Source organism: Haliaeetus leucocephalus, unplaced genomic scaffold (genome assembly GCF_000737465.1).
Source record: "Haliaeetus leucocephalus isolate CR32 unplaced genomic scaffold, Haliaeetus_leucocephalus-4.0 Scaffold880, whole genome shotgun sequence".
Lineage (NCBI taxonomy): Eukaryota > Metazoa > Chordata > Aves > Accipitriformes > Accipitridae > Haliaeetus > Haliaeetus leucocephalus.
In genome coordinates, this window is record NW_010973316.1 from 2,674,048 (window position 1) to 2,696,123 (window position 22,076).

The 22,076-nt window shown below is 42.2% G+C and overlaps 1 protein-coding gene across 3 annotated transcripts in view; it reads left to right on the forward strand.

The window, feature by feature from the left end:
- The window catches only part of MAP2 (microtubule-associated protein 2), a 69,440-nt gene that overhangs the window by 42,043 nt on the left and 5,321 nt on the right, over positions 1-22,076 (forward strand). For 2 of the 3 annotated variants that reach the window (XM_010583241.1, XM_010583242.1), the window contains exons 4-6: positions 1,415-1,476; positions 7,041-7,194; positions 9,462-9,805. In XM_010583241.1, coding sequence (XP_010581543.1) covers positions 1,415-1,476; positions 7,041-7,194; positions 9,462-9,805 — 560 coding nt within the window. Of the gene's footprint in view, positions 1-1,414; positions 1,477-5,470; positions 5,657-7,040; positions 7,195-9,461; positions 9,806-22,076 lie in introns of all 3 variants that reach the window. The other variant, XM_010583239.1, reaches the window with a different exon arrangement.

Genomic DNA, 22,076 nt, shown 5'->3' on the forward strand with positions numbered 1-22,076 from the left:
AGGAGTTACTATGTGATACGCTTCTGTGCCTTGTCTTCAATTCTGGGGTCACACCCTGAAGTAAAACATGTTTGTTGTGTATTTAAACTGGCAGCGGAGCCTGTAGAGATCTTTTGTTCAGATGGAGAAGTTGTGCTTTCAGGTAAGTCAGCACAAGCAGCACAGCTATTCTTTCTACTTCATAGAAGTATGAAGTCAGCCTGTGCCAAGGGAAGGAGGAAAGATGCTATTTGTGATTATTTAGGAGATGCAAAACAGAGCAAAACCAGCAGTAATAGGTGTTGTAAGATGTGACGCAGGAGGGCTGTGCTGTACTTATCCCTGTTACAAATTCAGAACTGAAGTCTGCAGTTATTTTCTTTTACTCTTCACAAGTTTTCTCTCCTACTCCTTCAATTTAAAAAAAAAAATATTAAGAGGGGAGAACTAGAGTGGGAAGTGTGGCAGAAAACCAGGGATCTCCTCACCACGCCTGGAAACTGCATAGGGAAAGGAGAAAATTCATCTGTTCTGTCCTGTACATTGCACTAGGGTTGGTTTTACAGCTGGAAGGGGTTGGTTTTACAGTTGGAATGCAGTTGGGTTTACAGCAAAAGGTTGTCATCTGTGACTACTGTCCTGCTTCTGCATTTGCTAAAGGCATCCTGGCACAGATGCCAAAAGATTTCACATCTAGTTTTTGTGTGGCAGATCACTTCCTGAGCAACAGTGTTGGGGCGAAGCTAATAACCTGCTTTCCAAAAAGCTGCCGCATTCCAAAACTTTTCATAAGGAAATCTTAGTCAGAGAGAAAAATCTCACCTCAAACCATGTTGTATCAGATAAATGAAATACTGAATTAACATACTTGATGTCCCAGATATAATTTGAATTGCTAGAGTCTGATGGCTTAGTTGACCCACAGCACACTGACCTTGCTGACCCAACTAGGATGATAATTCAGCAGTGAATCTCTCTCTTTCCATTAGGAATGTTGGCTAATATTTTGAGAAGTGGTGATTTCATGGGCCTCTCAAAATTTTCATTTGCGGATTATTTAAAGGAGCCTGATTTTTAGAGGACAATCCTGAAAATCAGGAAGCTAAGGTGGCTGATTGACCTTCAGAACTAGAGTGTCTTATAGTTGTCAACTATTTCTTGAAGTTTTTACTGTAGTTTCTAGACTTCTAGGAACATGAATACAACATTTTGATTTGTTTGAAACATGTAGAATACCATTTTACCTCAAGTATGATAAAGACAGGACTTAATTTTAAGACAGGTACATTTCTGTATACAGTTCACTGAGAGTAATTCACAAAGTAATTGCGTTGCACAGTAGTTCTAAGGCATTTAATTGTTCTATCAAGTGTACTAAGTGGAAATGCTTATTATTATTTTTTTTAACTATCAAGTCTTTCTTTGGGTCTCTCAGCAGCAGGTGGTGAAACAAACCAGGCTCCTGGTGTATTTAAACAAGCAAAGGAAAAACTCTCAGTGAGTAAAATGATCTTACTGTTCATCTTTATAATCTCCTTTAGTCCTTATTTCAGATCTTTTTGTGTTAATTCAGTAAGTAATTGTGTGTTCCATTTAAAATTTGTGTACCATTTAGAATTTGTTTGCCATATTCATTATTCATTTTAAAGGGTAATTAAAACCACCTTTCCTGAATAACCTCTGAATTACAGTCCCGGGTAGTAGATGATGACAGTTTGCAAATCCACAAGGGGCACACAGACTCCAAACTGCAGGAGTTGGATGTTGTTCAGCATTTTGAGCCAGGTCATCCTTTGGGATAAACTGTGTACCCTGGCCCTTTCTACAGCACCCGACTCATACTGCCACCTTGCTCGATTGCTATGTAGGCAGAAACCCTCCCCCAGGACTCACCGGATGTCTTCTGATGCACCATTACATAGCCATACGTTCTGCAGAGGTCATGGCTGTGTAGAATTTATTGGCCAGTAGCATTTTATATGCAATTAAGTGCTTTCTGATGGCCATTTCCTGGACTGCTGATTTCTGTGTGTGTTTTAACCCAATGGTTCCGTGCCCTGCCTTCAGCTGCTCTGCGGCCTGCTGTGCTCCCTGTGTCTGGCACTCCTCTGCTGAGTTTCCTTCGGCAAATACTGCAGTGCCCCTCCACCCTGCTACCATGCTGACCCTACGCTCTTCCTGTCGATCACTCCAAAATACCCTGGAAACCAACCTCTTTTCACTATCCCCTATGCAACTATTCTTATATGACATTGCCACATGCTAATTCACATCTGCAGCACAACAATACTTTGTCAGTTAGCCATCATTAACAATGAAAAAGTTCCTTAGGATTCCTCTAAATTTCCTAATATATTCCATGGCTGATTTGTTTCATGTGTCTAACCAGATTGTTGGTTCTTTGGGGAACAAAAATCTCTGTCTCATAAAGTGCTACACATTATTTATGAATCGTAAGAAATTGTTAATGATGATAGCAGCATAACTGATTGGAGGCTATGGAGGAGCTGTGAAATTTAGATCTGAATTCAGCCATGGATTCTTGGATTTCATGTGGTTTTTCAGGTGTGACCCATTTCAGCTCATAACTGGGAAACTGACAGACCTTCTTTACTAGTACAGTAAGAAATATCTAGACAGGTTTCTGGTCTGAGTCAACAGTATGGTTTATTACTGTCTTTTCTGGGGAGATGATCAACACTTACGCAAGAGATGTCAATACTAGCCCATTTTCAGAGTCATCTGTGTTCACGGAGTGCTCTAAGTAAAAATGCTGCAAAACCATTCTCTGAAATTATCTGCTTTCTACATACCTTTCTTATTCCTGTCCCTTACATTATAGCAAAGATCAGAAGTCTGTCTCCTGCTTACTTTCTCTCCCTGCTGCTTCACTTCTCTGATTGTCACAGTCATGCAACTCTTGGACATTTTCTCTTCTGCGCTTTGGCTTCACCTCTGCTTTTATAAAGACCTCTCCCTTTTTCTTGCTGTGTTTCTTCCTCATTTTCAGCTTTTATATCCTTTAAGTGCAACCTTTTCCTCTCCATTGGTAATGATCATCCAACCCGGTCAGTTTTGTTATCCATCTTCAAGCTACAGTTTACATACTGCTTTGCAGAGCAAGTTCAGGAAAGGCTAAGCAGTTCCATCTGCTGGAAGGAGCTGTGTACCTGCAGTAGCAAGATGATGAGAACATCGGTCATGTGTTAGGAATGCCTCTGAAATAAAGTGAGGTTTCTGCATCCCAACTTCAGCAATCCCTGAGTCTTAGACAGGGTTACGTAGATCTTTGTCCTGTGGACAGCTGACACTTCCAGCAACAGGAATTATAATAGATGTCAAAGGTAATATATTGCTAACAGAGAATAAGAATAGTTTTCTGGGTAAAGCACAGGCAGGGATTGAGACATTTGGTTTCTTTGCTTGCTCTACCAGCCTTGAGCATGTCACTGAAATCTGGTTGGGCCAGATTCTGCTGCTATTACTGATGCTAAAAATGCCTTGTTCCCTAAATAACACCGAGGCAATCTAGACTGTGATAATCTCAGAGCAGTGCCTTAGTTCAAGGTCATGCCTTTTCCCAACTGTTCCATTGAAAGATCTCAGTCTCCTCCATCTTTAGCATCCCTGTTAGATGTGCATATTGACGGAGGACGCTGTATGCAAGATGAGTGAAGAGGACGAGGTCTCTACATTGTGCCTAAAATCTTAATCTGTAAGTCTTCCAGTCTCACTGGGGGAAATATTTTGCGTGGTCTGGAAGTTGAAAAAGGCAAAAACCACTGAATGAACATTTGGGCCTCAAACTGTGCGTACTTAGTTATATCTCAAGTTCAGAAAACTGGGTGAAAGGTGTTCGCAGAATGTCTGTTTCTTGGAGCCACCCAACACAGATACCCTGCTTCCACAGAGTTTCAGCATCAATGAACACCTTAGTGGATTTGTAAACATGGCCCAAAGTTTCACAAGTGGATGGGACCCATAAATTGAACTATGACAAATCAGTCAAAGTCTGAAGAAGCCTTTGATGTGACAGAAACACATATTGTACAGTTTCTGTGTAGAATAGTTACTCAGATTTTTTTATTCTGTTTATTCTGACAGTGAAATAAGTATTAAAAGAAAGAGACATAAATATGTTGCAAAACTCATTCTAGGAATATATTCTTGCTAGTAAAGCACTTCCATCCTTTGAACTAATTTCTTGTCTTGCTATTTGGTATGGATGATGATATCCAATAGAAGTCCTCTCAGCTGTGTTGTACGACTGGAATTCTTTGTTACACAGTTCTGCAACTGTTAATCATGTTGATGATGTCATGGATGACATTCAGCACACCAGCCTCAGTTTTCTGTAGGCTAGGTGTGTAGCCTAAGCCAGGTGCCTGTCAGGGCTGGACAACCCATTCTTTTCTCATTTTCTAATAAAGACAACTTAAGGAGCAACTCGTACATCTTTTCTGAACATTGAGAAAGTCTAAGTGACTAACTTAGATCAAATGCCAGATTTTTCATAGCTAAAGCTCTATACCGAGTCCCATAATTACAGGCCCATTGCTCCTCTGTGTAACTTCATGCTTGTATGAATACAGAGAGAATCAGGCCTACATTGCCAAGATAACAGCCTTGCAATTGTTCTTTGTAGTATCGGTTATACCCATGGGAGAAAAAAAAATGTTGCTTGAGCAAGTAGCCCTGTTCTCTTTCAAGGAGATTCCTTTTTGCAAAGCAGTTAGGTGCTCCTAAGTGTCAACAAAGAACTTTCAATCTGTCCTACTGGTGTTTGATTGTTCTTTCAATGGGTATTACCATTATTCAGAATCAGACAAGTATCTGATCACAATGACATATCATGTCAGCCTTTCAACCATTTACAGGTTTCCCAGGACTCCACATAGTCAATATAAATTTATGAATTTCTATAGAGTGACACCAAATGCACAGACTACAGTGTTTGGCATGCATTAGGGATTTTGTGTGTACACAGTGGCACAAGAAGCAATACTGTCTTGTCCTTCTGCCATTGCGGGAATACTGGTGTAACTTTGCTTTTAAGATTCCCCACTGTTTTATTCTTGACTGTAGCTTGAAGGGATGTATTTCAAATGCACAACTTAGTTTTAAAGGACTAGGATCTCTTGGTGCTCCTGTAGTTTTGCACTTGCTTCTAATGCAGCCAGCCAGCAGCTGTACCAGTTAAATGCTGTACCTGGCACCAGTTTTGTCCTATTAACACAAGACAAAAATAGCATCTGCAGAAAAAGGCACTTCCTAGGATCAGTAACTCTGTCCAGACCCAGATGTTTTCAGTCAAACAACACAGAACTGAAACGTTTACGCATGTCAGAACTGCACAGACACCATTACCAGACACAGGAAAAGTATTAATTCATAGCTTGGCTTTTTTTTTTTTTTTTGGTCCATGTTGCATGTATTTTCCTTTTGTCCATCTTCATGTTGTGTTTTCTTTTGTTTGTTTTCTCATGACTAGACTACCTCTTTGTCAAAGATTCCTGCCTCAAAGTCTAGAGCAAAGTCATTGCTTCCTCCAAGACCCACCTCAGCTTGCTCATTAACTACTAAAAGGGCCACTTTTCTCGATACAGACAGTTATTATGTACGGCCCTCCTCAGCAGGCCCAAGAGACTGCTTGTCCTACTCAAAGTCAGATGCTAAGGTAAGGTAGCAGAGTTGCTAGAGAGAGAGTTAGCTTGGAGATGTGTAGGTGGACTCCATGAATCACATTCTCTACCCACTGAATTTGAGTAACTCTCTGCAAAGCTTACGTGGGATTACTTAGATCCAGTGGCAGGAAAACTGATTAGCAGGCTACAAGATTTGTGCTACAAAATGGATAAAAACAAAGGAGATTCTCCAGAGGAAACGTAAGTGAAATAAGTTATAACTAGAAGGACGTATCTTCTTTCTATTGATGACATGGATGCTGTTTCATTGACTGCTAAGAAGTTGCACCCATTTGCACATGGGTAAGTGGCAAAGAACAGCAATACTAATTTGCCTTCCAAGTTTAAAAAAATGTAATTTTCAACCAGTTAATATTCTCTGAAATCAAATTCAATCCCCAGTGTAGGAGGGATTTCTAATCACCAGCAATAAGGGTGGAAACCAAATGCTCTAGGAACCAAATTTGGTCTATGCATGGGACCATACTGAAAAAGTTGCAGTATAAATTTAAAGAGATGTTTGGCAGTCCATCCTAGCTTCCCCATGTTTACATTTCACTTGTGTTTCAAATCTACTTGATGCTGAGTTGATGACTATCCCCATTTAAAAACTGTTTTCACTATTGACTACTATTTTCTGTGTAACACCATGCTTGGTGTGTCTTTTATTGGTTGGGACCATCATCACATTTGTCTTTGGGAGGACTATCTGCTTATGCAAGACTGTCTTTGGCTGCCTATCCCATAAGTTCAAAAGTATTCTAACATACATGTCCATTGCTCTAACCATGGTAATAAGAAGGTATCTGCTGATTTCAAAAAGTAAAAAGATGAATATGGAACAAATAAGACACCAGGATTAATAGTCCTCCACTGAAAAAAATAAGCTGTAGCTAAAAATTTTTCTCCATAAAAAAATTACAGGTTAGTTTTTGAAAATGCAAAAATCACACATCACCTAACAATACAGTGTGGGGTGTATGCTGGGCACCAGTATTGCAGTTACTTTGCAGGTAAATTCACATAAGAATTTCACATCTGAGCTCCAGAGAATTCTTTTACTTTCAACTTGCACTAAAACCCACTTGTTCCTTATTAAGAACCAAATGTGGAATCCATCCATCTTTAGATCCAAGAGTATCTGTATCTGTCTTAAGTAGCCCAGAAGATGACTGTTGGGTGTTTTGATGCAGTAAAGAAGCACCAGGGAGCTAAGCAGAGCATGGGAGGTGGCTAGATCCCCACAGGTTCCTGTGTGAATAGTAAACTGGGCCCATAGGATGAGGTTTCCCCCTCTGTATATAGGTTGAGAAAAATCACAGCCCAGAGAGTGAGTTTTGAAAACTAAACCTTCCATTTTTATTTTGCTACTATTAGGATGGAGTAAGCAAGAGTCCCGAAAAGCGTTCCTCTCTACCAAGACCTTCCTCTATCCTTCCTCCTCGACGAGGTGTATCAGGAGACCGAGACAGAGAGGAGAACTCTCTCTCCCTCACAGCTTCTCTTTCCTCTTCAGTACGACGGACTACCCGTATGTTTTTTGCATATTAATCCTCTCCTACTGCTGTGGGTGTCTCCCATAGATTTGTCACATTGCCATAGCATCATGTGTCCCTACTTTTTACACAGAGGGGTGGGTCTGGGGTATGCTGTTGGAAATCGGAGCCCCACAAACTGTTTTTGTTCAGGTACCAAGTCCTGAGCAGCAAGGGCTTGAAACCAGGGACAAGATGCACCCTTTCTATACTCTGCAATGCCCAGAGCTAGGACTGCGGTTCAGAGTAATCACTGATACTAGAAAATGCCTTTGCAGGATGCTCAGAGCTGGGTAAGGTATTTGACACAGGGCATTTACAAACGGCAGCAAGAAGCACAAGACAAACCTGAAGCAGGCAACATAAAATATTCTGATGGATCTTGGAAAAGTGAACCTAATAGTTACAGTCATTGATTTGCTGTTTCACAGTAACGATCTCCCTGTACTCTAATCCTAGGGTAAAAACTCTGCTGAGAATTGAGATGTTAGCTAGCGGAATGACTCATTGGGGGAAGTTATGATAGTAAACCAGCAAGGTCATTTTATGAGGACCAGTGTTATCAAATCACAAGCCAAAAGAAATTACAGGACAAAGAGAATTTCACCAAATACTGCCAGAACTGTTCACTAGATTTGCATTCAGCCCAGGCCTCAGAACCTGGATGAGGCTCCCTGCTTTCCAATAGGAATTGCACTGGTTTCTCTCTTTAGAAACTCATTTCAGCCCCTTTAAAGACAGCTTAAGGGAAGTAGATTATTAAATTCTACAAAAAAACTCCTTTGAAATTCTTGGGTGATGCTCCAAGGGTAAAACAGAGATCCTTTGTAAGCAGAGTGACCCCCAGCTGGCACAGCAGCCCATTCTGCTGACTAGGAGTGAGAGGCCGTTGAGCATTTGCCAATGTGGTGAAGGGCTGGGGAATGAAAAATAAATATACCAAAGCTGCAAGGAGCTGGGAAAAAAAAAAAATTCCCTTTTTGTCTCAGCTGGTATAGTGAGAAGGTTCTGGTGTAGGGTTGTTTTGGAAAGAAAGAAACCATTCAGGGAAACTGGAGGTGAGAGTGGAGTATGTTCAGTCTGTCTAACAAGTCATGTAGAGCAAAGAGTTTCTCCTGGACCCCAGGGGCAGCAGTGTGTTGGGTTTGGTCCACCACCATTACATAAACAGAATGACTAACAAATAGTTTAAATAAGATTTTGACTACTCCCACTGGACGCTCTAGAGAGGCCCATTGGATTTATAATTCCTGAACAATTTAAAGGTCAAAACATATACACACCCATTTGGCATTGGGGTTCCCAGGCTTTGGGGTTTGGTTTGGTCTTCTTCTCCCTGAGTATTCTCATTGAACCTTTGCTTTAAGCAGCATATGGAGATATCTTGGGTTCTGTTTATTTGCATTTGAGAGTTACAAGCAGAGCTGGCTGCAGAAAGCACAGTGCCACAACTAAACTGATTCTTGTGCTCAGTGAAAAGGACCGGCAATGCCGTAAACACTGAATGGAGCAGCTACAAAATGTTACAGTATTTATTTATTTATTTTTAGCTGGCATGCCAATGTAACTAGAATATGACTTTTAATCAAGGTTGCCTTCTGTAGTTGCTTTCTTTCACTGAGCTAATGAAAAATAGCAACTGAATGTGAGGTACATCTGCCTATCCACAGAACGGAGCTATGACTTGTTCATCAGCTGAATGATCAGCCAGGGTTCAGCTGCAGACACCAGATTACCAGCAGTGGCAGGTGACCAGCAGCAGGCAGGCACTCAGAGCCTTAATTTCAGGATTACAGTCAGAATTTTTCCCACTCTCTAGTTTAATGCCTAAATCCATTGAAATTAGTGACAACATTCTTACTGGCTAGTCAGGTTGTCGGATCAAGTCCCAGAGGTTAGATTCCCAGCGTGCTTCTTGTTCTTTCCCCAAAATGGAAATCAGTGTGATATTGTGCCTTGTTTAGCGAGCTTTTTAGGAAGCATAGGTGTTGTGGGAAGCACACCTGTGTTACAGCACAGAGAACTCAGTCACCATATGGGCAATTTACCAGCTCAGCCATATGTGACAAGCTAACTCCTGGCAGGTTGATTAGCAAAGTAAGACACGGAGACAGACATCCAGTCTGCTGTTCCAGCACTAGCACAGCCATCCTAGAGCTGTATCATCTTGCTTGGCACACGGGGATGCAGTCTTGGGAGGTACAGAGGAAAGAAGAGCTGTATTTCTGTGGGTCTAATGCTGGGGTTTTTTTCTTGCATGTAGGATCAGAGCCAATTCGTAGCAGAACAGGAAAAAGTGGGACTTCTACCCCCACTACTCCTGGCTCCACTGCCATCACGCCAGGGACACCACCAAGCTATGCCTCCCGTACCCCAGGCACTCCAGGGACACCCAGCTACTCCAGAACCCCACACACTCCTGGGACCCCCAAATCTGCCATACTGGTACCTACTGAGAAAAAAGTTGCCATAATTCGCACTCCTCCTAAATCTCCAGCCACTCCAAAGCAGCTACGAGTTATTAATCAGCCTCTACCTGACCTCAAGAACGTCAGGTCCAAAATTGGATCAACAGATAACATCAAATACCAGCCTAAAGGGGGGCAGGTAAGGATTCCACTCCTTATGTTCATCCATATGTGATTTAGTCTTATGTGTGCACGTTTGGGATAGGTACGGGATGGGAGCCATTTTGAGTTGCCTTGCAAATGCTGCTTCTATTGTCCATATGCATTGGTTGTTTAAATCATGTTAATTGGCAGGGGCCAGGACAATCTTCAGAAAGTATTTTGTCACTAGAAAATTAAGTGTCTCACTGACATCAGCTGCAAAATTTCAAACAAGAGTTTGTATTCCATGCCATAGATCTGTTTCAGCCTGTATCTCAGCAGTTGCTGCTTACTTAGTCTTCACCAGTACCAGCAAATGAAAGGGGTTTGTTTTAATTCAAGCAAGTTCAAATTCAACCTAGATAGATGTTAGCAGGATTGCACAGTACCATGACCTTTTCCTGTGTCATTTTATGTGACATGTGCATTGTGTTGGGTGACGTTAATGAGGGTTGCAGCCTCCAACCTGGTAAATCCACCCCAAGTTAAAGATGATGGGAGGGGACAGATACTAGACTTAACTGTTTTTTCTTGCTGCAGGGTTTGAATAAGCAGGAACAGGGCTTAAATTTTATAAACTGGAGAGTATACATAATCTAAGAAAAGGTGGATGTGTAAGAAGGCAGATCGGGATTTTCAGTTCTCACTGTCTGAAAGAACAAGAATTCAGGGACATGTTGATGCAATTAAAAGGTGAAAAAAAGAGATAGTTTCACACCTTGCAGAATTATGCAATGAAGCGCATTGTCATGAGGATTGCTTTCAGCTAGAGACTGAACATGTGTGTAGGGTAACAAAACACCCTGTTACTACAGACAGAACTTGCCAAACTTTGGAAAGGACAGTAAAGATGTAGGCTTTTAAGCTAAGCAGACGGTTTGGGGGACTGAGGAAAGATCAAACAGGAAGTACCATAAATCTTCCTGAGGTATGGTGTTTCTGCCTTCCTCTGAAGAGTCTCTGGTTGATGTCCTACCAAGCAGAGCTATGGTCAGAGCTGGAATAGTCTTCTCTCATTTTTGGGCAATGCAGAAATGGTAACACAGATGGCATTACAAGCCAAAATCGTGCCCGAGCAATTTGTTTGTCCTTCTGTTTGGAAGAACTGTTGTTCTAGCTTACAGGATGAAGCGGTCCATTCTATTCATGTTTAAAGAGTTATAAAACCATTTATAACCTGAAAGAAATCCTATTTTATTTAGAAACAAAGAGGCTGAATGAGGAAAAAGAATATAGCTTACCAAAACTTATGCTAAAAATATGGACAACTCAGTCTTGTGGGTGTATACAATTATGATGATTTATTTTTTGTAAAAAGTACTTGTGCATTTCATATTGATTCTGGACACAACCCCATGATGAAAACACACAGTGCCCCCAGCTCCCTTTTACTTCCCTGAGATTGCTGAATTACAGCAGTGGGAATGTGAGTGCTTTATGAAAGGTTCACTTCTCAACTACCTCCAGAGACAGGACATCAGGGTGAATAACATGTGTGGCCATTCAGCTGTCCTGAAAACAAGACATTCCAGAAAGCTGGGTTGCATGGTGTTTCCAGATCAGATACTTTTATATATCTATACCTATATCTGAGTTTGGAATTCAAAATGGAACATACAGAACAGTGAGGTTTGCCTAATGCTGTCTCAGAAAAAAATAATAAATTGGATCAAAACTTAGCATTGCAACCCTATGCCTACTGCAGGTCTTCCAGAGGAAAAAAAACAGGCTCATCTTTTACATAGTAAGGTATCTCTTAGGCATTGATCCCCTTTTCATGGTAAATTAACACATTCAGTGCTTTCTAGGATTTGGACAGTAGCCAGTTACTATATAAAGTCAAGAAGATAATGCCTCAGCAAAGGTTCTTCTGCATTTGTTTTGACAAGTGTCTGTGTAATTATTTTGTATGGGAGTTCAACTCCCATTTGACATGTTGTGTAGCAGATGGTCATGGTGCACAGGGGCTCCAGGAGGCTTGGAACACCAGTTCAGACTATGCATCTGGATTAGCATTCCTCATAACAAGCCCAGCTGCTGGACGTGGGGCTTGAAACCAGCACCATGTTAGCCTATCCTCCTCCTCCCTATTACTCTGTGGACTGTAACAACCATACAAGACCGGGGGCCACAGCAAATTGTGCCTAGACAGCTACATTTCCTTAGCAGTTCTATAGAGTTGCACAGAGTCTTTGCTGGTTAGTGAAGGATGGCACAGCAGCTGGCGTTTCACTCTTGGGGATCACAGGGGAAATCTGCTGGGTGGACATAATGTCACTGAAGCTAAAGCATTTTTTAATTCCCAGTGGTATATGGCCACTGGGCTGTGGGTTGGGCTAAGACTCACTGAGTTTTTCCTTTATGTTTCCTTTATGCCATAGTTGCTCAGTCTAGACAAGAGGTTTTAGGATTAATTCTTTTCCAATTTCTGCAGTTTAATTTTATAGAGTCTGTGAGAGGAACACATGAAAGCTAATTTCATTTCCTTGTGTCTGCACACTTCTTTAACGTCTGGTGGCAAATATCACAGTGGCTGAAATGAGCTGTTATCTGCTTTTAGTGATGATACATGAAACAAACAGAAAGCTGCTCAAGTTTTATAACCTGAACTGGAAGTGCTGATAGCAATAACCACAGGACAAACAAGCAAACAAAAGGCCAGCATATATCTGGGCAAGTTAAGTACGTAAACATGACATGCAAATCACTAAAGGAATACAGATATGCAGCCCAAAAGTGTCATTTGGAGACAGACTATCCTTTCACCAGAGGCATATCTGAACCTAGCACAAGGTCTTTTCTTAGCTTACAGCTGTGCTAGAGAAAGCAGCCGCGCTCTGGAACTGCCAGAGGCTGAGGTGCAGAACTGAAGAAGAAGGGGATGTTTGAATGCTAAATAAATCAAGAAATGCAGTGCTTTCAATTTCATCAAAAGCTCATCAGACAGCAGACTGATTTTACTTCAGCTCTGACTTGCCAGCCACAGAAACAAAGAAAAGGAGAGAAATCACTCCATCTGATGGGGTGGGGGGGCGAGGAAGAGCATGCTTCTAGGGGAAGAAGCAAGCTAACTTTGCACTGCATTAAGCTGCTACTAGAAATAGATGGCTTGAGATGTGCTTAATTGGTATTCTGCAGTCTGGAGAAACGAGGGCTTCTCTGCTCTGTGATGCAGCCAGTAGGTGGTTGTCTGGTTTTCTCTTCATAGTAGAGTATGGTGAAATTTATCATTCTTGGCAAAGCTCAGAGGCGACTTGCTCATGGGTATGTCTGCTGGGCTTCAGATGGATTTTCGCACTGCATCAGCTGTGGAGGAAATGCTTTGCTTTCAAAAGTAACCCATTTGCATCTGTTATTTCTCAGACAGCCCAAGGGAAGCATGGGGGAGCTGGGGGAAAGGGTTGGAAATCTGTTTCAGATGCCAAAACTGGGGTTTTTCTTTTCTGTTTGGATTTTTTTTCTTCTTGAAATCCTGTCTATGGATGTGGTTTGTACCATAGTGGAGTACCAAAGTGCCCTAATTGAATCTTTTCATTACTGACCAGGCAGACTATTTACAAAGCATTATAGGCCAGCAACCAAGGATAAAGCTGACCTAGATTTCTTTTGATTTAATCTTAAAATGTACCCCTTAAATCTCAGCCATGGGTGAGGACTTCACTGGATGTGAATCAGCATAGCTTCATCAAAGTGAATGGAGCTATACAGACTAGAATGCCATGCATAAGGTTTAAAATATCACTAACTATAGTAACAGCCAGGCACCTTGTAAGAAGTAAGATGACACATAGAAAAATTAAATACCTAAGCCATGTTGAAGAATGAAGTTAGGAAGATGAAGGAAGAACTTCACCATCTTCCCTAAACTGTAGAAAACAAAATGCAATTAGTCATGGGTCACAAAGTCTGAATAAATTGATGACACCACTATTCAGTAGAACCAGTCCAGAACCCACAAAAATGCTGGCAAGGAGAACAGGCATCTGCATTAGATGATAAAATAGACCGGCACAGGGAAGGGTAAGACATCTCAGAGCTGGGCAGAAGAGGAGGCTGGATGGATATCTGTCGTCATCTTTGCACAATATTTGTTAGCTTCAAAATCAGTTTGGATGGCAGGAGAGATTCCTCCACAACACACCCCCACACCCTCCCATCATCACAGTTTACGACCCAGTCTGCAGAGAAAAGTAGGCTTCTGAAGTGCTCCCTGCCTCAGCTACAGCCTGCCAGGATGCAGAGTCAGTGCAGAGACAGGTCTGGTGGCACACCGGAGCTGAGCACCTCCTGGGAGAACTGCAGGTCAAAAGGGTATTCAGCAAGTTCCCTTTGAGATGGCGTCTTGTAACTCCTCTTCCTCTTGTTTCACATGTCTTTGCACCACGTTATGAACACTGATGACTGTCCAAAGATTAATCTGAATAACTAGATTATATGCTATTGGTGCACTGGCTGATGAAGAGTGTCCTAAAAGATAGTGGAGAATATAGGCCTAACAAAAAGTGCAATCTGAGCTGTTGCTGGGTCCCATTCTCTCTCCCATCTCCTTCTGGCACATCATGCACTTTTTCTCCAGTCCATTGTGATCTGCAGCATAGTTGAGCCAAAACCACTTTGGCCCAAGTTAAGAGAATGTCCCTGCTCAGGACAGTGATGAACATAAGTGAGCTTATAAGGTTCAAGGTTTGGTGCTTTCCCCAGCCAGAGCCACAGGAGGCAGCTGTATAGGAAAATGTGGATTGACATTGTAACGCGGCTGTTGTTAAAGTACTTAGCTAATGAGAGACTGGGAGGCAATTGTTTCCACACTGTTAGCTGCATTAATTGGAATAAGTTTGTGCATTTACTAAGTCAACAGTTCACAACTGTAAGATAAATTCATCTCTGTCAGTCTGCTTTTGTTTTCTTTATACATTCCCGGTTTTGTGGATTTGCAAGACATTTGAAGGGATTTGTTCTAGACTGAAAATTAGAAACTAATTCACCCCTTGTTAATTGCAAATCTACAAATGCAAAGTAAAATTAGGAGTTTCAGGCACACCTTCAAAACTCTGTCGCGGCTCAAAACCATGATTTTTAAGTTTTTGAAATTTAGTATTTTGGCTGATCATTGCAGGTTGTACAGAAATAACATCTTGCAGCTCCTGTGTTCAGACTGTACTCATTTAATGGAAGGCTTGCCGGAGTACAGTCTGTACAGTTAAGCCTTGAATTATTCTGGATAAAAAGCAAGATCTTCTTCCTGACTCATATTTTAGAAAATTGAAGCCAGGCTCTAGCAAGTTTCGGAAAGTTTCTTTGAGGAAAGGTGTTTTGTTGGTAGAAATGAGCAGGGAGTTAGGACTTTCTATCCAGAGCTGACATTCACTTTCTATGTAGCTGAGACAGAGTAACATCACTGCTCTGCCTCAACCATCTATAAAATGTGCATGATGCTCATTGAGGACAAACTGTGAACCACAATCAGGAGGGTCACAAGCTGTCTGATGGGGCTCTAGCCACTAACAAATCTTCCAACGACTACAGTAGCCATAAGCCGGTGCTTCTCCCTCTTTTGAAGGCAGTTAGCAGCAGTGTGTTGATTTCTGCCAGTCGAATGGGGTGTGTTCAATCTGTCTAGTTAGAGTTGAAGGTATCACTTTCTGGAGGATTCAGTATCTTTCCAGCGACTACAGTGGCAGCTTAAGTGACCAGTTTTCAACTCTTAGCAGGCTAATGTTAGAGGAGACAAAGCCCGGCCATGACGTACCATACATTGTTGGTCTCTCATTAACATCAAGGGGAGAAGCTTTTTTCTAGAGTAACTTGAAACTACCAGGACACAAATTCCTGTGAAAGTCTGAGTCATCCCAGCAGCAAGTTCAGCAGGGGAGGCATTTTCAGCTGAGCTCTAACTAATCTAGATTTTGGCAATAAAATGGGGAAGGTTGTTCTTTTGGGAAAAGTGTTCAGGCGATACATAAACTGTTTGGTCATATAATAGTGTTCTGTCTTGCACAGAAAGGTGAGAAAGAGTTTATTTTGCTAGATGGGAAAGGGCAGGAAAGAAAAGGATAAAAACCTTAGTTTTCATCTTGGAAGTTTGGATTTGAACAATAAAAAGAGATGCTAAGGGACATAGCTGCTGATCTCTGGGAGCGCCAGCTTTCATGAAGAGATAAACACAAGGGATTTTTTTGAACTTGAACTGAACAACCTAATTTTCTCCATTATGCTGGAACCTCAAGAAAATCCAGACATAGCGACTCAAAACTCATCCCTTCTTAAAGATAAGGAAACTGATTTGAAAACTGTGATACTTGATGCTCAACACTTGATATTTGAAGCTATTAGTACTCTTTCCATAAGTAGGGACTGTTGTGTCTAAAATTTAAGTATCAAACTCCATAGTTTAGCAAAAACTGGTTTGGGGTTTTTTTTTGTGTTTTTTTGTTTTTTTGGTTTTTTTTTAAGGGAGTACTAAAACAAGGATACTGTGTTTTGGCTGAATTAATTGAGCTCCTAGGATCTCATTTATTTGGTGTGTGTGAATCTGCTTCAATCTCTTTTACCATTCTTTTGATCATCTCCCCAAATTTAGAGAGGAGTCTGATTACAGAACACGTGTTCATCTGACGTGGATCTTGCACTTCCTTGAGTTATCTGTTAAATTCAGCTGTTGTCTCTTGACTGTAAACTCTTTGGCATGGAAAATGGTCATTCCACTTTTTATTTCCCAGCACAATTATGCAAAACCTCTCAGTGTTTCTCATGCCTAGTTCATTGTGGCCACCGTATTAATTAGATGAATACAGTGATTTGCAAATAGGTAGAAAGAAGCTTGTAAATGAGCCATTGTCGTCCTATGCAAGTATTAAAGACATGGCTGATTGCAAGACATGTATTTTACTGATACTTCTCATTGAAAGTACCTATTTTCAATTGTTTGTAATTGTTTCACAGTTTAAGTGTTCAGGCTGAAATATTACATGCTTAGTGTCTGCCTCTGAGTACGTTATTAAAAGACAGAAATGAACCTGTCCTGTTCACCCTTTACTAAGAGCAAGATGAGCATGGTACATTATTTTGCCTATGCTATGTCCAGCACAGCCTTTTATTTTGAATCTCACTAGCTTGTAGGCTGGCAGCTTCACTAGCTTTTGTATCCAGTTGTCGTGGTTTAACCCCGCCAGCAGCTAAGCACCACGCAGCCGCTCACTCACTCGCCCCTGCCACCCAGTGGGATGGGGAAGAAAATCGGGAAAAGAAGCAAAACCCATGGGTTGAGATAAGAATGGTTTAATAGAACAGAAAAGAAGAAACTAATAATGATAACACTAATAAAATGACAACAGCAATAATAAAAGGATTAGAATGTACAAATGACGCACAGTGCAATTGCTCACCACCCGCCGATCGACACCCAGATAGTCCCCAAGCGGCGATTCCCCACCCCCATTCCCCCCAGTTCCTAAACTAGATGGGACATCCCATGGTATGGAATACACCATTGGCCAGTTTGGGTCAGGTGCCCTGGCTGTGTCCTGTGCCAACTTCTTGTGCCCCTCCAGCTTTCTCGCTGGCTGGGCTTGAGAAGCTGAAAAATCCTTGACTTTAGTCTAAACACTACCTAGCAACAACTGAAAACATCAGTGTTATCAACATTCTTCTCATACTGAACTCAAAACATAGCACTGTACCAGCTGCTAGGAAGACAATTAACTCTATCCCAGCTGAAACTAGGACAGCAGTAATTTCAGGAGTGCAAAAGCTGATGATGATTGCAAGCTCTGTAGATGTGAAAGTCTGAGGCACAGTCTTTCTCTTCAAGGACTTTGCTAGGCCAAATAAATACCCTCCCCCCTCCCTTTCCTCTACCTGTAGCCTCTGTCAGGAGCATGAAGACTGTAGTATCACCTGTCCTTGGCAGCATATAGATTTGGAAGCACTTAGAACTGCCTCTTGATTCTAATCAGGTTTTAACCTTAACCTTATTCAAACCAATTCTTGTCTCGCTCAATCCCTGTGTTAACCAGGAGACCAAACACTGAAATAATGTCTAGTTCCTGGGAGGTAGCTCTGTCAAATTACTGTGATGCTGTGGTAAGTAGGAGGAACCTGCCCTTTTTGATAAGTTGTTAGGAGTCTGGGAGCTTTTCCCAATATCACAGCCCCACAGCATGTTCAAACGGCAAGTGGAGCCAAGTTAGAGTATTTTTAAATGCTTTAGGCAGAGTGTTTGTGGCAGAGCTTCTCAGAGGCCATAATTGCAAGGCAGGGATAACATAAACCATCAGCTTCTCAGAGAGTATATTCAGAGCCTGTAATTTCATCAGCATCACAATTTTTGTTCTTCGAGTATCTTTGTTTTGGTGTGTACCAGTGTAGTATACCACAGGAGGGAAGCTGTTCATGGATTCTCTGCCCAGATGCTGGTAAGTTAGGGGCTTTCCCTCTTGTTGTGAAAAGCAGCGGAACTGAATGATTCTAGGCAGCAATGGAACATAATTCTTTCTCTTTCATAAACAGTTTTCAGTCATCGATGTTGTCTTTAGCAGTGAGGCACAACTGAATGGAATTCTCTCTTGCATTTCTCTGCCTTGCATTCAGTGTTTCTACAAATTTCTGCTCGTCTTGAACCCAGTGGTGCAGTACTGACAGAGGAGGGGCCTGCTCGAGGCCCCTGGACTGGAGACTGTTGTACATAGAGACTTTGAAATCCAAATTCACTTTCTGTGAACAGTCTTAGAGAGGCATATATCTAACTGGGAGATTCACAGGTATTGCTAGCCTGTCTCTTCTCCTCATGTCAGCCAGCTTAACCCAAAATCATCCCCTCTGGTCTAGTGTAGATGTTGCCCTTGGACCACAGCCCCTTCCTGTTTAGATTGCCAGCTGGGCCACTATATGTAGGAAGGGAGTTAGTTTACCCTGCTGATTGTAGATCAATATATGCCTCATCTACATGAACTCTTGAGAAAAATACCTTCAACAGTTGGTTTCCTAGCAGGCTACCCATAAATGCCCTGCATCTCCCAGTACTTTGACAGATAGCATTCAAACAGCACAGAAGGTTTTGGAGCACCGTGTCTGATACCTGCTGGGGACTACCTAAAAGTAGTGTGAGTCAGTGAGGCTATACTGTGTGCACATTGGCACACAGTCTGCCCTGGCCTTCAATTCTGGACCATTGCTGAGGAGTCATCAGAGGACAGAGTTGGGGGGGAAGGTCTGTCAGACTCTTGGGGCTTTAGACAGAAGCCAGTTTTTCCTTGGGCAATGTGGTTTTGTGGAATAAACCCAGCATTGTTTGTAAGGCTTAATTTTTCCACTGTGGTTTAACTTCATGTGGATATGACAAATGCTGAGGAACCTCAGCTTGGTCCTGATCAAAATACTGACTTCCAGGCCCTGTCCCAGCATCTGGGCAAATCTGGGCAAATGAGCACCAGATCAGAAAAGAATGTACCCATTTCAGATGGGCAGGTCAGCACAAGGGTTATGAGGGACTCTGTCAGGACATTATCTTGTTGGGATGTTTAGTGGGTGTGAATAGAAAGCAGTCCTGTTTCTGCCACAGACTAAAATGTTCCCTTTTCTGAATGAGAGTATGAGCGGGCTTGATCTTTCATTTAATGTGCAGCACAATTGAAGTACATATATGTACATCCCTACCACACCTCCACCCCCACACAAGATGTACATACACATTCAGGAACACAGAGACCTTCCTGGTGAGTCACGGTGTTCATGCTGTCTCTCTTGCAGGCAGCTGCATCATCTAATTCCTTTCATCAAGTGCTATCATAAAAGTTTACCATTTTCTTGTTGTAGCTCTGTTCCCTTGGGACGCAGTTGCAGAGCCTCCCTGCTCTGATAGTTACAAATGTCCCTCCAGATTCCAGCTTCAAATAATTCACAGTCAGTTTACATTCTTTGTTTGCAAGCCAAAGTCTCTCTTTAGCCTAAATAGTTCCTGTCCCTCTCTGGCACTCTCCCTCTTGTGTTTACAGTCTGATTTCTCAAAGGAAACAAAGCTCTTGCAGTCATGCTGGCTAGCTGGCAATTTCAACAGTGCTGGCTGGCAAGGGAGCAGTGATTAGAAAGGCAGGCAGTCCTTCCAAGTTGGGTGATAGTTGTTGACTGGGTACGAAACAGAGACTTAGCATAATACTGTCATTGGGGTAAAGGCAGTGATAACTCAGCCCTTCTCCAGAATCAGAGACAACAAACAGCTGGCCGGTTGTGTATTGGCTTCTATTTACCCAGTCTAGCAGACCTAGGAGAAAGCTTGGGAGATACTTGCTGGCAAGAGGGGATAGGGCTTGCTGAAGAATATAGGATGGAGGGATTAAGCACTTTAAAGCTTTAATCTATAGGAAACAAGGTGCCATTAGTTTGTGGAACACTTAGTTATAGAGGGCAGTCATGATTTAAATAAGTGCAGGGATATTGATCTATTCCAGGAAAAGGAGAAACAGATCATCAGGGAAAACCTGGATCAGTGCAGTTCCTCCCCATGCCAGATGACCAGCACAACACAGCCACATCACTCAGCTCACTTCAGCCCTCAGCATAGGACATAAATGATACATAGGTCTCCTGCTGGCCCCTCTCCACAGGGACACATTTCACCCAGTGAGACAGAGAGGATAATTGAGATGATTGGTCCTTTACATATCTGCTAGCCAGGTCCATGGGCCATGAGACTTATAAACTGTCAGACTTCTGGGTGCAAATCAACCTTTAGGCACTTGATCAAAGGCACCCTCTGAACTTATCACCTTGCTTTGCCTCCATTTTAAGCTACAGGCCCCCAGTGCACAGTGCTGAGGTCTTGTCATGACTGCTAAGTCAGCATTTTCAGAGCAAATGCATCCCTGTGGCTATTGCTGAGGGGTGCTGCTGATCCATTGCTGAGAGAAATGTGCTCAGAAAGTGCTAGGATGGCTTTCTGTTTTGCCCAATTGTGTCTGGCCTGAAGCCCTCTGGGAGCCAGATCTGACTGCACATCTGACGTGTGTTTCTGTAATTGATGTGACACCTGTCTTGTATAGTACTGGGGTACATTTTTAAACAAATAGTATATTGAGGAAAAGCACAAGCATAAAACTCCAAAGGCATTTGCTTTTGTGTTTCAGTGTACATTGGTTTACTCGGATGGATTAAGCAGATAGGAGGGAGACAGATAGAAATCAGTTTCCTTACTGAAGATGCCCTTCTGAAGGTGACCTGCCAGTTGTGGAGTTTTCTGGTGCTATCAGCCTTATTACTGAGCATGCCATCACCACAGATCTTTACCAATTAAAGTGAGAGAACACTTAACATCCTAATGGTTTGGCTGATGTAGTGATTACATTATAGGTAATGAGGGGGACTCATGAAACAGCTTGCTGTGAAGAAATTCTTCACATTAGCTGCAAGTGTGACCTTCTGAAAATTTCTTCTCGGAGTTTACTGGGCTTAAGTCAAGGGTGTGCTCCAGGTGTTCAGTGCTAGAGGATACAACTTGTTATCTAAATGTGACATTATCCCCACTGCAGGAGCCAAGAGCTGCAATATCTGATATCCCTATAAGGGGCAAACTTTCTTTTCCTAGTTTGGAAAGCTGAGGCACACAAGGAGTGATTTGTCTCAGATTTGTCAGGGAGCCTGGGGCAGTCTGGGGACCTGAAGCCAGGAAGCAGAAACTGCAGAGGGTTCTTCTGTCTCCCACTGACTGCTTCAGCTGGTTTGCAGCTGATTTGTGTTCCTGGAGTGGTAAGAAGCTGCAATAAGGTACCCTGGTGTATCTTTCTGTCTCTCTTATCTCAGTATCAGTTAGTCACTGTAGGTTTACCTACAACAGCAGCCAACAGGATTGTGCTAAGTAATATGTCAGTGAAGGCTCTACAAGTGCCAATAAGCAAAATTAATAGATAATGCCCAAAATTCTGTGGCTTTCTGTACAGGAAAGAGTGCAAATTCATATTGTGTATTAATAACATAGAGATAAATAAAATCCAACATAACATTTGAGTAAAGACTTCATATTTAACCCAGAGAAAGAATATACTGCACAGATGGCACTCTTTGAGTAAGAGCTCCTGGTGCAAAGAAGGCAGGTGCAGCCTTGGCCAGAAACGCCTTCTCACACACCTGAAAAGCCTAATACTGGTGAGCACAGTCCCCTGCCCTTGCTCAGAAAGAAGTCTGAAGTGGTGTCACTCAGGTGTGTACCTTGCACCCAGTTGTCCGTGCCTACTGGTAAGTGCCAGCCAGCAGCACATCGTTCCCTGGGAGGACAATCA